Raw genomic sequence first — 14,468 nt, 5'->3', positions numbered from 1 at the left:
CTCCTGTGGTCTTTTGCAGCAGCATATGCTTTCCGCCGACCCCTGAGGCTGTGCTTTGGGCTACTTGTAGTCCTGACCCTGAGCAGTGTTTCCACTGAAGATTTCCGGCCTACACTCCACAAGTGTTCCGTGGGCTGATATTTTGTGATTCCTCTCGAGGTCCCTTCGCGATCCCTGGTCTGTGGGTCCATGTGAAGGTAACTTTAACTTTCCGGGGCTTTCCTGGTTGCTCCAGACGTGCCCTGACTCTCCATTGCTTGGAGAGTCCCCAGGATCTTGCTGGTCCTCAGCGAAGCTGATTTCCTCTGATTGCGTGGGTTGCAGTTGCCAAGGCTTGTTGGTGTTCCATCTGAACCCCCCTTTCTCCTACCCCCCTCCCACTGTTAACCCCCCACCTCCGGACTTTGGTCATCCTCGACATCTCCTGCTCTCCGTGGCTGCAGAGTCAAGCATCATGTCATCTCACCTGAAGCACCCCACAACGGTAGGCATTAGTCTACCGAGCCTCTGGTCACTCTGAAGTGACCCAGACTGTCCGCTCTTCTTTCAGGTTCTTCTCATCTCCAATCCAGGCTTGGATCACACCGCACACTTTTCCTCTTCACGACAGCAGTACTTTGCAGCATCACGCCATTGAAAACAACGAAGATTCCTGACACCATTTGACACCTATGCACCCGGCTTCCTTGGGTTAGGTAACACAAGTACTCCGGTGCTCACATGGGTGCTGGCCTTAGAACCTTCTATGTTTAAAAGGATTTGCTCAAAGTTCTCTCCTGTGTGTCCTTAATCTTTAAAATTCCAACCGCGACTTTCCCTTAGAGTTGTACGGAGCTCGCGGCTGTGTTCTCACACTGCATACGTCCCCCGTGGGTCCACTGTGTCACTACCTTGGGGGTCCCAGTGATTCTACGTGCTCTAGACTCTGTGTCTAGTCAAGTCGTGGTTGTTATACCACTTTCTTAGAATATGGTTCGGTCTCCCCCTGGAGCCCGCTATGTATTGAACTATTTACTGTTGTTCTAGTACTGTAATATTGTGTGCCTTGTTCTCTAATCTCGTAAAGAGGCTAGTAGAGCTTGTTTAGTAATAAATACATATATTTTACATACACCTTGTGTGGTTCTCCTTCCATTTGGTCATTCAGGAGATTATTATCTGGTAAACCAAGCTGCTTTACATTCCTTCGAGACTTAGCCTGAAGATTGCTCTCCATAGCTACCCCGGGATAGCTTTCAACAAAGGTTGTCTTTAACCTAATCATCAGGGTTGTTTGGACTGGTGCAAGGTGCCCACTATAACTAGTGGACCGCATACACCAGGCCAACTTCTCACACTCATTAAATTGTCCCACCAATCTAAATAAATATGGGTGTGGGGCGCTCATGCACCTAAGACCCATGAACTCTTTGAAGCTGTCTGATAAGGAGGCATGGAGGGCAGTCAATAGTTTAAAAACTAGCAGCACACTTCTTTCAGATATTGCGACATTAATTCTAAACCTTGCTTGCTGCTGTGCATTTTATTGTACTGTGTTGACATTTCTCTATTGTTCTGATCTCACAATTAATACTGAGTGTCTTACCCAGTGTTTTTTTTCCTATGCATTTTCCTATTGCCCTTTTCATACCATTTAATTGTTTTGCAGGCATGGTGGTGAGGATTACGTCTTCTCTCTTTTGACTGGCTACTGTGATGCCCCCACAGGGGTCACCATACAAGAGGGCTTGCATTACAACCCCTACTTTCCTGGCCAGGCTATTGGCATGGCAGCGCCTATTTACAATGAGATCCTGGAGTTTGAGGATGGTGAGTAGGGGCTTATGAGGGGGTCTGTTAGGTTACTTAATTTAATACAACTATAAAATGGTACACAGAAAGCCCTTTTGAGATGTAAACTGTGTATTGCATTGTGAGATTGAGGGTTGAAGTCCTAATAACTTGAACTGACTGCATATTGTAAGTGCCAAACACACTTAAGTTAGGTAAATAACATGTTCGAGGCATGTGGGCTGCTAAATTCATATCTTAGCATTAGATCGCCGCCTAGTGTTGGGTCCGGATGATCGCACATTGTTGTCCTGGAAGAGTCTTCGAAGTATCCTGAGATAGGTGGCTCCTCCCCTGGACTACAGTGCGCATGGGCATCGGCTCCATCCTCAGATTGTTTTTTTCCGCCATTGGGTTCGGATGCGGTCTCGACTTCTCTCTGTCGGAACCGAGTAAAACTTACTTTTTAAGACCAAAAGGTCTTATATTTTATAGCGTCGGTATTGTTTGCGCACGGTCTCGAGTTCTTCCAACTCTTGGAGTCGGGTTCAGCGGAGTTTTTCACTCTTCGGACGTCGAGGCCTTCTCATCGCGACACGACCGCTACTTTCAAGCATGGAGCGGAGTCCGTTTAAGTACTGTCCGCTCTGTGGGTCTAAGTACCCACATATAGACCTGCACCCGGTCTGTAACAAATGCCTTTCACCGGACCATGACGACGGCAAGTGCAAGGCCTGCGCTCAGTTCCGGTCAAAGAAAACTCTTAAGCTCCGGCGCGCGGTGCGCCTGGAGGCCAGACAAGCGGCCCCCGATCCAGAAAACATCTTCGGCGACCAAGAAGAAGATGAACAGGGTCATCATCTCCAGATATCCCCACCCGAAACTGAGGTCGAGGCGGATCCGGCGGACGACGACGGAGTCGCGGGTCAAGGCCTTGAATACGTCGACGAGGTAGGGGACGTCGAAGAAGTTTATGGGGCCGCGGAAGATAGCTCAGGGGACGAGCTATGCCCCGAAGGTTTCGAAGATCACGATCGGGTCACGGGATCGCCAGTCGGCCTTACCCAAGACCCCGTGCCGCAAGCCACGGCCCCGCCATCAGGCCCGGCCACGGACATACTTGCTGAGCAGGCCACATCGAAACCGAAACCTACAGTGTCGACTACACCTAAAATGGCCGACCCGAAAACGAAACCGAAACTTATGGACTCGAGCGTCCCTAAAATGGCGGCCGGCACACAGAAAACTACTGCACCCGCCGCCGCATCGGCTCCCTCGACCTCCGGTCCGCAGAAGTCGAAGAAGCCGGTCGATTCCAAAGGGTCAAAATCGGCGCAAGAGGAGGGATCCTCTTCAAAAGGTGGTCGGCACGGATCGACCGCGGCGACACCGTCTAAGCACGCCAAGGCCAGCGGCACGGCTCCGGTTACGCCTGGGACTCCGTTGGTCGGTCGCGTAATGGACGCGGAACCGACGAAGGCGCACGGATCGACAGCTGGCACATCTGCGCATCGATCCAAGGACTCTGGGTCGGCGACAACTGCATCGGCGTCCAAACCTAAAAAAGGCCACCATGACGTCGGATCCGAGGGGAAGGTCAAGACACCCTCGTCAGCGCCAAAAGACACTGTGAGTGAAGCGTCCCCCATCGCCGCTTCGCTACAGAGAATCAGGGACAAGGCCGCTGCTATGTCGGCTCCGTTGCCGTCGCCTCAGACGCCGACGGACGCTCCGGCAAAGCCTAAGAGTAAGCTTCTCTTCCTTCTGCCGCCGAAAGAGGCTCCGAAGGCTTTTTCCACGAAATCGACGCCAAAGAAGTCGGATTCTTCTACGGCAGGTGCACCTTCAGGTCGAGAACTCGAATCAGAGGACGATTCGGAGCACTTCATCGACGCCAACACAGGCAAATTAACCCTATACAAGAGGAGGATCACTTCGGAGCCTCTGGACTCCTATGTCATCCCACTAAAGAAGAAAAGGGTGCCTCTGGACGCTTCTAACCTGATAGAGCCTATCCAGCCTCCTCCTAGAAGAAGCCCTACTCCCTCACCAGACCAATCTGAGGGTGAGGGATATGATGAACAGGACCAATACACCTTCCCCATCAATGAACCAGATGCACATCCAGATGCATATGATGACATTGGTGACCAAGGCACCCAGAGTGTGGGGCAAGATCCACAACCATTCAGTGCACGTGCATCCCCAACAGAGGATTCTGCAGGTTTTCATGCACTAATTGAGAGGGCAGCTGCTAATCATGATGTGGACATGCATGCTGACCCGGTTGAAGAAGACTTTCTCTTTGACACGTTTTCAGTCTCTGAGAGGACTGTAAAGACACTGCCTATGCTCAAGGGAGTCCTCAAACATGCTGCGGACATCTTTAAGGAACCCACTAGGGCGAGAGTGGTCAATCCACGTATTGAAAAAAAGTACAGACCAGCACCTGCAGACCCTGCATACATTCGGGGACAGTTGCCGCTGGACTCCCTGGTGGTCGCCAATGCCCGCAAACGGGCCAACTCCCAGACAACGGGTGAAGCTCCTCCCCCGGATAAGGAGTCCAAAGTGCTAGAGGCAGGGGGCAAAAGAGTAGCTGCACAGGCTGCCAACTTTTGGCGTATTTCTAATACACAAGCACTCTTAGCACGTTACGATAGGGCGCATTATGACACCCTAGAACAGATTGTACAACACCTGCCTCCAAAGTTTCAAGAGGGCACAAAACTGCTTATAGAGGAAGGAAAATTGATCTCCAACGCAGCCATCAAGTGTGCACTTGACGCCGCAGACACAGCAGCTAGGGCGATCAACACTAGCGTCATGCTAAGACGACAGGCTTGGCTCCGCATATCTGGGTTTAAACCTGATATTCAGACAACCATCCTTAATCAGCCAGTCAATCCTGATCGACTGTTTGGTCCAGATGTTGACACCACCCTCGAAAAGATAAAAAAGGACACAGAAACTGCTAAGTCCATGGGGACCCTACAGTCACAACAGTTTCGTGGCAACAATTTTCGTCGCTCAGGTGCACGTGGAGTCACCAGAGGACAAATGGGTCAACAATCTCAATTCTCAAAAGGTGGAGCACAATCCTCGTTCACAAAACAGAACAAGGGAGGTTACAGAAATAACAGCAACAGAGGTCGCGGCAGAGGAAACAACAGCTCCCGCTCCTCTACCCCAAGCAAACAGTGACTCTCTGTCACTGCCCCCCGACCACTTAACACCTGTCGGGGGAGACTGCAGCAGTTCCTGCCCGTCTGGAGAAACATCACCACAGACAGGTGGGTGCGTCAACTAGTTCAGTATGGTTATTGCCTAGAGTTGAAATCCACTCCACCCAACATCCCGCCAAGGCAAAGGCCTATGTCCGCAGAGCACTTGCACATATTGCAGCAGGAGGTAGTGGTGATGCTGCAAAAAGGCGCAATCGAGCTCGTGCCAGTGGAGGAGGAAGGCACAGGAGTGTATTCCCTGTACTTCCTTATCCCAAAGAAGGACGGATCTCTCAGACCCATTCTGGATCTACGTCCCCTAAACCTGTATATACTGTCAGAACATTTCCATATGCTCACACTGCAACAGATTCTTCCCTTATTAAACCAGGGGGACTTCTTAGCAACCTTAGACCTCAAGGATGCTTATTTCCACATACCACTACACCCGTCCCACAGAAAATACCTCAGGTTCACTATCCAAGGCAAACATTATCAGTTCAAAGTCCTACCCTTCGGAGTCACCACAGCCCCAAGGGTGTTTACAAAGTGTCTGGCGACAGTAGCGGCGCACCTCAGGAGGCAGGGCATCCATGTCTACCCCTACCTGGACGACTGGCTCGTTCAAGCCAAGTCAGAACAACAGTGTGCCGCGGAAATGTCGACTACCATTCACCTCCTTCATGATCTAGGTTTCTCGTTGAACTACCCAAAGTCGCACCTTCAACCGGCGCATGTCCGGCAGTTTCTAGGCGCGACGATCAATACCCTGACAGCCGTGGCTCAACCAAACCAAGTCAGGATAGACAGCATGCAGTCTCTGATCCGGAAGTTCAGATCACAACACTCACTTCCAGCGAGAGTGTTCATGCAGTTGATAGGCATGATGGCCTCCTGCATCTTCATAGTCCCTCACGCACGGCTACATATGCGCCCACTCCAGGAGTGCTTAGCAAATCAGTGGACACAGGCTCAGGGACAATTAACAGACCTAGTGTTGGTTACCAGTCGGGCATACGACTCTCTGCATTGGTGGACTCCACACAACCTTTGCAAGGGCCGACTGTTCCAGGAGCCAGTGCCACAGATTACCCTGACAACGGACGCATCTCTCCAGGGATGGGGAGCTCATCTGCTCAATTACACTGTGCAGGGACTATGGACGACGCAGCAACAGAAGATGCACATCAACTATCTGGAACTGATGGCAATCTTCATGGCACTCAAGTCCTTCATTGTACATCTGTGCAACAAGGTAGTGTTGGTCCGGACGGACAACATGACCGCGATGTACTACATTCAAAAGCAGGGGGGCACCCACTCGCCACAGCTGTCTCATCTGGCTCAGGGCATGTGGAAGTGGGCCATTCAGAGGAACATCTTCCTCATGGCAGAACACCTCCCGGGCAAGGACAATCTAATGGCGGATCTGCTCAGCAGACACAGCCATCAAATGCACGAGTGGGAGTTACACCCATCTGTACTCCACCCGTACTTCCAGCAGTGGGGTCATCCGGAGATAGACCTGTTTGCAACAAAAGAAAACGCAAAATGCCAACACTTTGCCGCCAGGTTCCCTCACCCACAGTCGCAGGGGAATGCGATATGGATGTACTGGTCAGGCGAATTTGCGTACGCTTTTCCGCCAGCCCCTCTGATACCGCTGGTGGCAAGAAAGCTAAGGCAGCACGCGATGACTCTCATCCTAGTTGCTCCAACGTGGGCGCGCCAAGCATGGTACACCACGTTCCTCGAACTCTCAGTGGTGCCGCATCAAAGACTGCGCCTCACGCCCAGACTTTTGACGCAGAACCATGGAGAAATTCAGCATCCAGATCCGCAACAGCTCAACCTGGCGATCTGGCTCCTGAAGTCCTAGAGTTCGGATACCTTAACTTACCTCCAGAATGCATGAACATCATCAAGGAGGCAAGGAAGCCAACTACCAGAGCATGCTATGCTGCAAAATGGAAGCGTTTTGTCATTTACTGTACAGCTAATGACATCACCCCGCTAGATGCATCTATCCCTAACATCATTTGTTATCTGCTACATCTGTACAAGTGCAATCTAGCGTACACTTCCATTCGGATACATCTATCCGCCATCGCAGCATATCTTCAGAATAGGCAGCACCTCTCTGTCTTCAGAGTGCCGGCCATCAAAGCTTTCCTTGAAGGTCTGAAACGAGTCATTCCCCCAAGAACACCGCCAGCTCCGGTGTGGAACCTCAATGTGGTCCTCACCAGACTGATGGGACCACCATTTGAACCACTGCACTCGTGTGAACTCCAGTTCCTAACGTGGAAAGTGGCTTTCCTAATTGCTATTACGTCACTGAGGCGTGTTAGTGAGCTGCAAGCGCTCACAATCCAAGAGCCATTCATTCAGATTCATCCAAATAGGGTAGTACTACGTACTAACCCCAAATTCCTTCCGAAGGTGGTGTCACAGTTTCATCTCAACCAAACTATTGACTTACCGGCATTCTTCCAAAACCCACAAACGGTGGCGGAAAGAATACTCCATACGTTAGACGTACGGAGGGCGTTGATGTACTACATTGACAGAACACAACACTTTAGGAAAACAAAACAACTTTTTGTTGCCTTCTCACCACAACACAAAGGCAACCCTATTTCCAAAGCAGGAATAGCCAGGTGGATTGTTAAGTGCATCCAAATATGTTATCAAAAGGCCAAGCGCACTTTTACGATACCCCCAAGGGCGCACTCCACACGCAAATTGGGGGCATCCATGGCTTTCCTAGGAAACATTCCTTTAGAGGATATTTGCAGAGCAGCCACGTGGATTACACCACATACCTTTACCAAACACTACTGTGTTGATGTACATTCCAAGCAGCAAGCTGCTGTAGGACAGGCTGTTCTCAAGACACTTTTTCAAGTTTCTGCAGCTGGCACGGGCAACCGCCGCTGATGGAGGGACTGCTATGTATTCTATGCTAAGATATGAATTTAGCAGCCCACATGCCTCGAACTGAATATGCTACTTACCAGTATGCATCTGTTCTTGGCATGTAGGGCTGCTAACATTCATATCGCCCACCCTCCTCCCCGGTGCCTGTAGCAGCTGCAGATATACTATTGTATTCAATCATTAGCATGGACATCCTTTACACTTTTCACTCCATCTTCTGCCACAATGGCGAAAAACAATCTGAGAATGGAGCCGATGCCCATGCGCACTGTAGTCCAGGGGAGGAGCCACCTATCTCAGGATACTTCGAAGACTCTTCCAGGACAACAATGTGCGATCATCCGGACCCAACACTAGGCGGCGATCTAATGCTAAGATATGAATGTTAGCAGCCCTACATGCCAAGAACAGATGCATACTGGTAAGTAGCATATTCAATCCTACACTAGAATGGCAGAATTATTCACATCACTGTGAATCTAGAATAGGCTCAAGCTACAAAACTGATTACAGGTATGGAGTATTTTCCTTACAGTAGCATATTTTTGGCAGAACAGGTCTTTTTAACCTCTTCCCTTTCCTTTTCTGTGATGCTAAATGTGTGATCTCTGTAAACGCCCTCATTGCAACAATATTGAACCTCTTTCTAGTAGCATTTCCTTTTTATTTCCTCATGATAATACTCCCATTTTCTGCCAGTATGAATAACCCACAGAACTTAAGGTCCACTTGAAGAGTTCAGTGAATTTAAAAGAACAAGTAATCTGCCCGATAACGAATAGTTTTCTTACCTGTCGGTGTAGTTTTGCAGCTTGAAGATCTTTCTGGATTCACTATGCTGTGCATTATTCCGTGGTCTTGTGGTTGGGTCCGGATTTGTAGTCTTTTCTTTGTTTTTTTTTTTTTTTTGTAGCCCAGGTGTGCGTCGGCGTCACACCCCCTTGGGTGTATTTCCGGTGACGTCGGCATGCTTCCTGCGGAAGCTCCCACTCTTGGGCGCCATCTTCGGGTTCTTTTTTTCCGTGTTTCTTTCGTTTCCGAAGTAATGGCAATGTTCTATTCAGGTGATATTTTACCGCTTTGTACCTTCAAAGTATTTTCCACTTGTTCTATTTCCACCTCTTCTCTCTCCAGCCTCATCTTTCTGGCGGAGGTGGGTGGGTTCGCTAGTGAATCCAGAAAGATCTTCAAGCTGAAAAACTACACCGACAGGTAAGAAAACTATTCGTTTTGCAGCGTGAATCTTTCTGGATTCACTATGCTGTGCATAGATTTTGTAGCGGTTTCTCATCTCTGTGGCGGTTGGGTGGAAGATGAGCGTTGGGTATTGAATATGTGCTGTAGCACCTTCTGTCCAACTTGAGCTTCCTTGTTCATCTGTATGTCCACACAGTAGTGCTTCGTGAACGTGTGCACCGAAGCCCATGTTGCCGCCAGGCATATGTCTTGTATGGGTGTGTTAGCCAGGAAGGCTATTGTAGCGCCCTTTTTCCTAGTGGAGTGGGCACGTGTCCCCTCTGCTAGCTCTTGTCCTGCACGCTTGTGGCAGAGTTGGATTGTCTGTGCGATCCATCGTGCAATGGTCTTTTTGGTTACTGCTTTTCCCATGTAACTGTTGGCGAATGACACAAAGAACTGTTTTGTTTTCCTGTGTCCCTTCGTCCTTTCGATGTAGTGCATGACTGCCCTTCTGGCGTCCAGGGTGTGCAGAGCTCGCTCTGCGGCAGTTGTTGGTTTTTGGAAAAAACTCTATCTGTATAGACTGGTTCATGTGAAATTTAGATACCACCTTCGGCATGAAGTTTGGGTCAGTCCTCATCACAACCCTATCATTGTGTATTTGTATGTAGGGTTCTTGTAGCGTCAGAGCCTGAAGCTCGCTTACTCTGCGTAAGGACGTTATTGCAACCAGGAAAGCTGTTTTCATAGTTAGCATCTTTAAGGACGCCTTGTGGAGCAGTTCAAAGGGCTCTTTCATGAGTTCCGTTAGGACTATGTTCAAGTTCCATGCAGGTGGCGGCACCCGCTTGGGTGGTGCGATCCTTTTCGCACCTTCTAGGAATCTCTTCACCACCTGTGATGTGAAGAAACTCCTGCAAGTTTCTCCCCTTGTGTAGGCGACTATCGCTGCCAAGTGAACTCTCAAGGAGGATGAGCTAAGGTTCTTCTCTAGCAAGTGCGTCAGGTACTTTAGCACTGTGGAGTCCTTCTTCATTTTATTGTGAAGTCTTTCTTGTCTGCACCATATTGTGAACCTTTTCCATTTTGCAACATAGCACTTCCGAGTGCTAGGCCTTCTTGCCTCCCGCAGGACCTTCAGGGTACTTTATGGCAATCTTAAATGTGCGAACTCTGTCCTCAGGAGCCACGCTACTAGGCTCATGCTCTCTGGCTCTGGGTGTAGCACCTCTCCGCTGTGCATGGAGAGTAAGTCTTTCCTCCCGCTGAATCTGTGGGGTGCACACTGTGCCATCTCCATGATCTGCGAGTACCATGTCTGCCTCGCCCACTGTGGTGCGACCAGTATCAGTGTCATGTTGCTCGCTCTGCACTTGCTCAGTACTCTGTGCATCAGTGGTATCGGGGGAAAGGCGTAGGCAAATGTCCTTGACCAATCTATCCATAGGGCATTCCCTAGTGACCCTTCCTCGGGCTGCCTGGATGCGAAGTTTTGGCATTTTGCATTCTGGCGTGTGGCAAACAGGTCCACCGATGGAGTTCCCCATCTGTCGAATAGGCGCCTTGTCTCCTGAGCATTGAGCTCACACTCGTGGGATGCCGATGTCTGCCTGCTGAGCCAATCTGCTTGTATGTTGTCCTTCCCTGGCAGGTGTATGGCCAGCAGGTCTATCTTGAGAGGGATGGCCCATCTCCATATCTCCTGCGCTAGCGTTGAAAGCGGGGCTGACTGTGTGCCCCCCTGCTTGTTGATGTAGAACATCGCAGTGGTATTGTCTGTTTGTATCAACACCTTGTGTTTGTACAGTCTTGTTTGAAAGGCTTTCAGTGCAAGGAAGATTGTCTTCAATTCTAAGTAATTGATGTGCTTTGTCGCATCTGTCGGTGTCCACAGTCCCCTCACCTTGAGCTCCTCCATGTGAGCGCCCCATCCCTTCAGGGATGCGTCTGTGGTGATGGTCACTGTTGGCGTTGGGGGCGTTAGAGGCTTTCCCCTTGCTATGTTCTCCATGGTCCACCATGTCATCTCCTTCTGCACTGCGTGCGTTACAACCACTAGATCCTCCCAACTGCCTGTAGCTTGTGACCATTGCTCCTGTAGCCATTCTTGAATGGGTCTCATGTGGAGTCGTACATTCGGTACCAGGTGGATGCATGATGCCATCATCCCCATGATCTTGCTCGCAGTCCTCACTGTCCGAGCTTGTCCCTTCCGGTAGAGGCGAGTTTCCTTCACCAGCGCCCTCGCCCTCTTCTCGCTGGGGAACACCTTGCCCTGTAAGGTGTTGATCTGTGCTCCCAGGAAGATCTTCACTTGTTCTGGCTCCATTGATGATTTCTTCCAATGGATGGAGAACCCCAGGTTTATGAGCGTGCTTGTCACTGTATGTGCGTGCAGCTTGCATTTCTGGTATGAGTTTGCTTTCACCAGCCAGTCGTCCAGGTAAGGGTATACGTGTATTCCTTGCCTTCTTAGGTGCTCTGCGACTGCTGCGAGGCACTTTGTGAAAACTCTTGGTGCTGATTTTAGACCGAAGGCCAGTGTCGTGAACTGGTAGTGGCTTTCTCCGACGGTGAACCTGAGCATGTGTTTGTGCTTTCTGTTCATTGGAATGTGCAGGTATGCGTCTTTGAGGTCTATTGTGACCATGAAGTCCCCGATCTGCAATTGTGGGAGCACCTCTTGCAGGGAGGTCATTTTGAATTTTTGCGTTCTTATGAATTTGTTCATGAACCGTAAGTCGAGAATGGGTCTCATTGTTTCGTCTACTTTTGGTACCAGGAAGTACGTTGAGTATACTCCTGTGTTTCTTTCCTTGAAGGGTACCCGTTCTATGGCCTGCTTCCGCAGGAGTTCCTTTGCCTCCTCCTGCAGACACTGCAGCTGCTTGCCTGCTAGTGGCTTTCTTTTTGGTTTTCTGCTTGTTGGCCTCCCCTCCAACTCTATGCAGTATCCGAACTGGATAATGTTGAGGATCCATTTGTCTGATGTGATTTCTCTCCACTCTCGGAGGTTGAATCTTAATCTTCCTCCCACTGGTGTCATGTGGTCGTAGGTGTCTAGTTTGTCTTGACCCATCTGTACGTGCTGCCCCCTGGGATCTTTTTTGTGGGCGGGCACACGGAGCTTTTTGAAGTCACTTAGAGGTGGGCTGCTGCCCCCCTCTTCTATTTTGTCCCCGTCCATTTCTCCCTCGAAAGGACTGGCCTCTTTGTTGGTACTGCCAGGACTGCTTCTGATGACCATGCTGAGTCTGCGAGTCTGCCTGGTGCATTTGCTGGAAAGCCTGGTGTGATGTACCTGGCTGGTTTCCGCCTCTCCCGCCGGGCCTCCGTGACGGGGTGCCCCTCTTGTTCCCTCTGAACTGCAATGCTCCCATGGACCTTGCTGTTTCGTTATCTTTCTTTAGTTGGCTGAGCGTTTCATCAACTGTTGTTCCGAAAAGCGTGCTGCCGTTGAACGGTGTGTTCAGGATGCTGTGTTGCACCTCCGGTTTAAAACCGGGTATCCTGAGCCAGGCGTGCCTCCTTTCCGTGACGCCCATCATCATGAGCCTGCTGGCGGTGTCTGCCCCATCCAGGGCCATCTTAAGGCAAGAATTTGCCGCGTTCTTTCCCTCTTAAACCTGCTTTTCGGCTTTCTGCCTGGCATCCTGGGGCAAGTCCTTCACCAACTGCCCTAGTCCCTCCATGATTTGGTACATGTGCCCGTTTATCAGGGCGTTGGAATTAGCCATGCGCCAGTGGGTCGCGGCATTCCGTTCGATCCTTCTGCCCACCAGATCCATCCTTTTGCTCTCCTTATCCGGTGGTGGGCCCGAGGTAGAGGGTACGTTAGCCCTCCTCCTTGCTGTGGCCGTGATAATGGAGTCTGCGGAGACCGTGCCCTGAATGTAGGCCGGGTCCTTTGTGGCATGCTTGTACTTCTTCTCAGTTCTGGGAGTTACTGCCTTGCATGTTGCGGGCTCCCTGAAAGCTTCCTTCCCCTGAGCCAAGACGCTCTCGAGCATTGGAAGGAACTGGCTCCTCGTTTGTGTTGGGAGCAATGTTTCTAGAAGGAAGTCTGCTTTCTGCTTCTCTTCGTCGAGCTTGAGCTTGAAAGCTGCTGCGGCAGCTTGTATCACAGAGTTGTAGGCCCCGATGTCGTCCGGCGGCGAGGGCCTCGAGGGGTAAGTGTCGACCACCTCCTCCGGGCTGTCGGTGTCGACATCTATGTAATCTACCTCCTGTAGGTCAGAGGGTGTCGAGTCTGCGTCCGTCCTGCTTTCCTCTTCCTCCCCATAGTTGTAACTATCGTAGGGATTCTCGTACTCCTCCTGGTCGTCGATCACCTCGACGTCCTGGTCTTGTTCCACGACGACTTCGGCGATCTCTTCCTCCTCCTCGACTGCCTCCATCACCGGTGGCTTGGTCTTGTGAGGGATCGTGAAGGCCTTCATCTTTGCATCGAAATCTTTCTTCCGCTGCATGATGTTCTCCATTTCGGCCTCGAGGCGCCTTCTCCTCTTCTCCATCTCTGCCGCGTGTTCCGCGTCGGATGGGTCGGCCGTTCTTTTTGGCGGATGGTTTGTCGCCGTACCTTTCGGCGTTGAAGTTTTCGACGTCGGACCGGGTCTTGGGTCTCTGGTCGTCGCCGTCAGTTTTGGGTCTTTCTCCCTCGGCGTCGATCGATCCTTTTCAGGGATGATTTTCGATGTTTTCTGCTGATCAGCAGCCCTCGGCGCCGGGGACTCCTTCTCGGAGGATCCGCTGGGCCTGGGAGTAGTCACGGACGCCGCCTTTTTTGGCGTCGGCGTTTTCGGGGTCTTGCCCTCGATTTTTCTAGACTCAGAGTCTCTCGGGTTCTTGGGGGCCGAAGAGTCTCCTACCTTGTCAGAAGTCTTCGTGTAATCGGTCTCTACGACCGTGTAGCTGTCGTCTTCGGCGGCAGCGTTTTCTTCTTCCTCGTAGGACATACCCAGCTCGTAGAGGGACGGAGTCGGGGCCTTCCCCTGCAGGGTGGCGTGTGCTACCCTCTGCCTCTCTCTCACGCGAAGGGTCTTCGGGGCGAAGGCGGAACAGGCGTTGCAGTCTCCGCTTTCGTGGTCCACCGGTAGGCAAAGGTTGCATACCGGGTGCTGGTCCTTCTGCTCGTACTTGTGGTGGCAGTTGCGGCAGAACTTGAACGGCGTGTTGTCCATCATCGAGCGTCCAGGGCCTCTCTGGTCGCGTGTTCGTCGACGGTCGTTGATGATCTCGATGAAAAAACGCCTTCTCCTTGCCGGCTTTTCGTTGATGAAGTCCCCTGCAGTCTTCAGATGACTTCTCCTCGTCTTTTCTGTATTTTCTTTCTTCTTTCTCCAAAAATGTCTGGAG

The 14,468-nt window shown here is 50.9% G+C and overlaps 1 protein-coding gene across 1 annotated transcript in view; it reads left to right on the top strand.

The window, feature by feature from the left end:
- The window catches only part of LOC144828453 (cytochrome c1, heme protein, mitochondrial-like), a 190,956-nt gene that overhangs the window by 158,152 nt on the left and 18,336 nt on the right, over window positions 1–14,468 (top strand). Inside the window, exon 5 of the mRNA XM_078686630.1 lies at window positions 1,649–1,809. Within this exon, the coding sequence (XP_078542756.1) occupies window positions 1,649–1,809 (161 nt within the window). The remainder of the gene's footprint in view (window positions 1–1,648; window positions 1,810–14,468) is intronic.

This window comes from Lissotriton helveticus, chromosome 4_1, assembly GCF_964261635.1.
Source record: "Lissotriton helveticus chromosome 4_1, aLisHel1.1, whole genome shotgun sequence".
In the NCBI taxonomy this organism is placed as follows: domain Eukaryota; kingdom Metazoa; phylum Chordata; class Amphibia; order Caudata; family Salamandridae; genus Lissotriton; species Lissotriton helveticus.
This window is presented reverse-complemented; position numbering and strand designations above follow the sequence as displayed.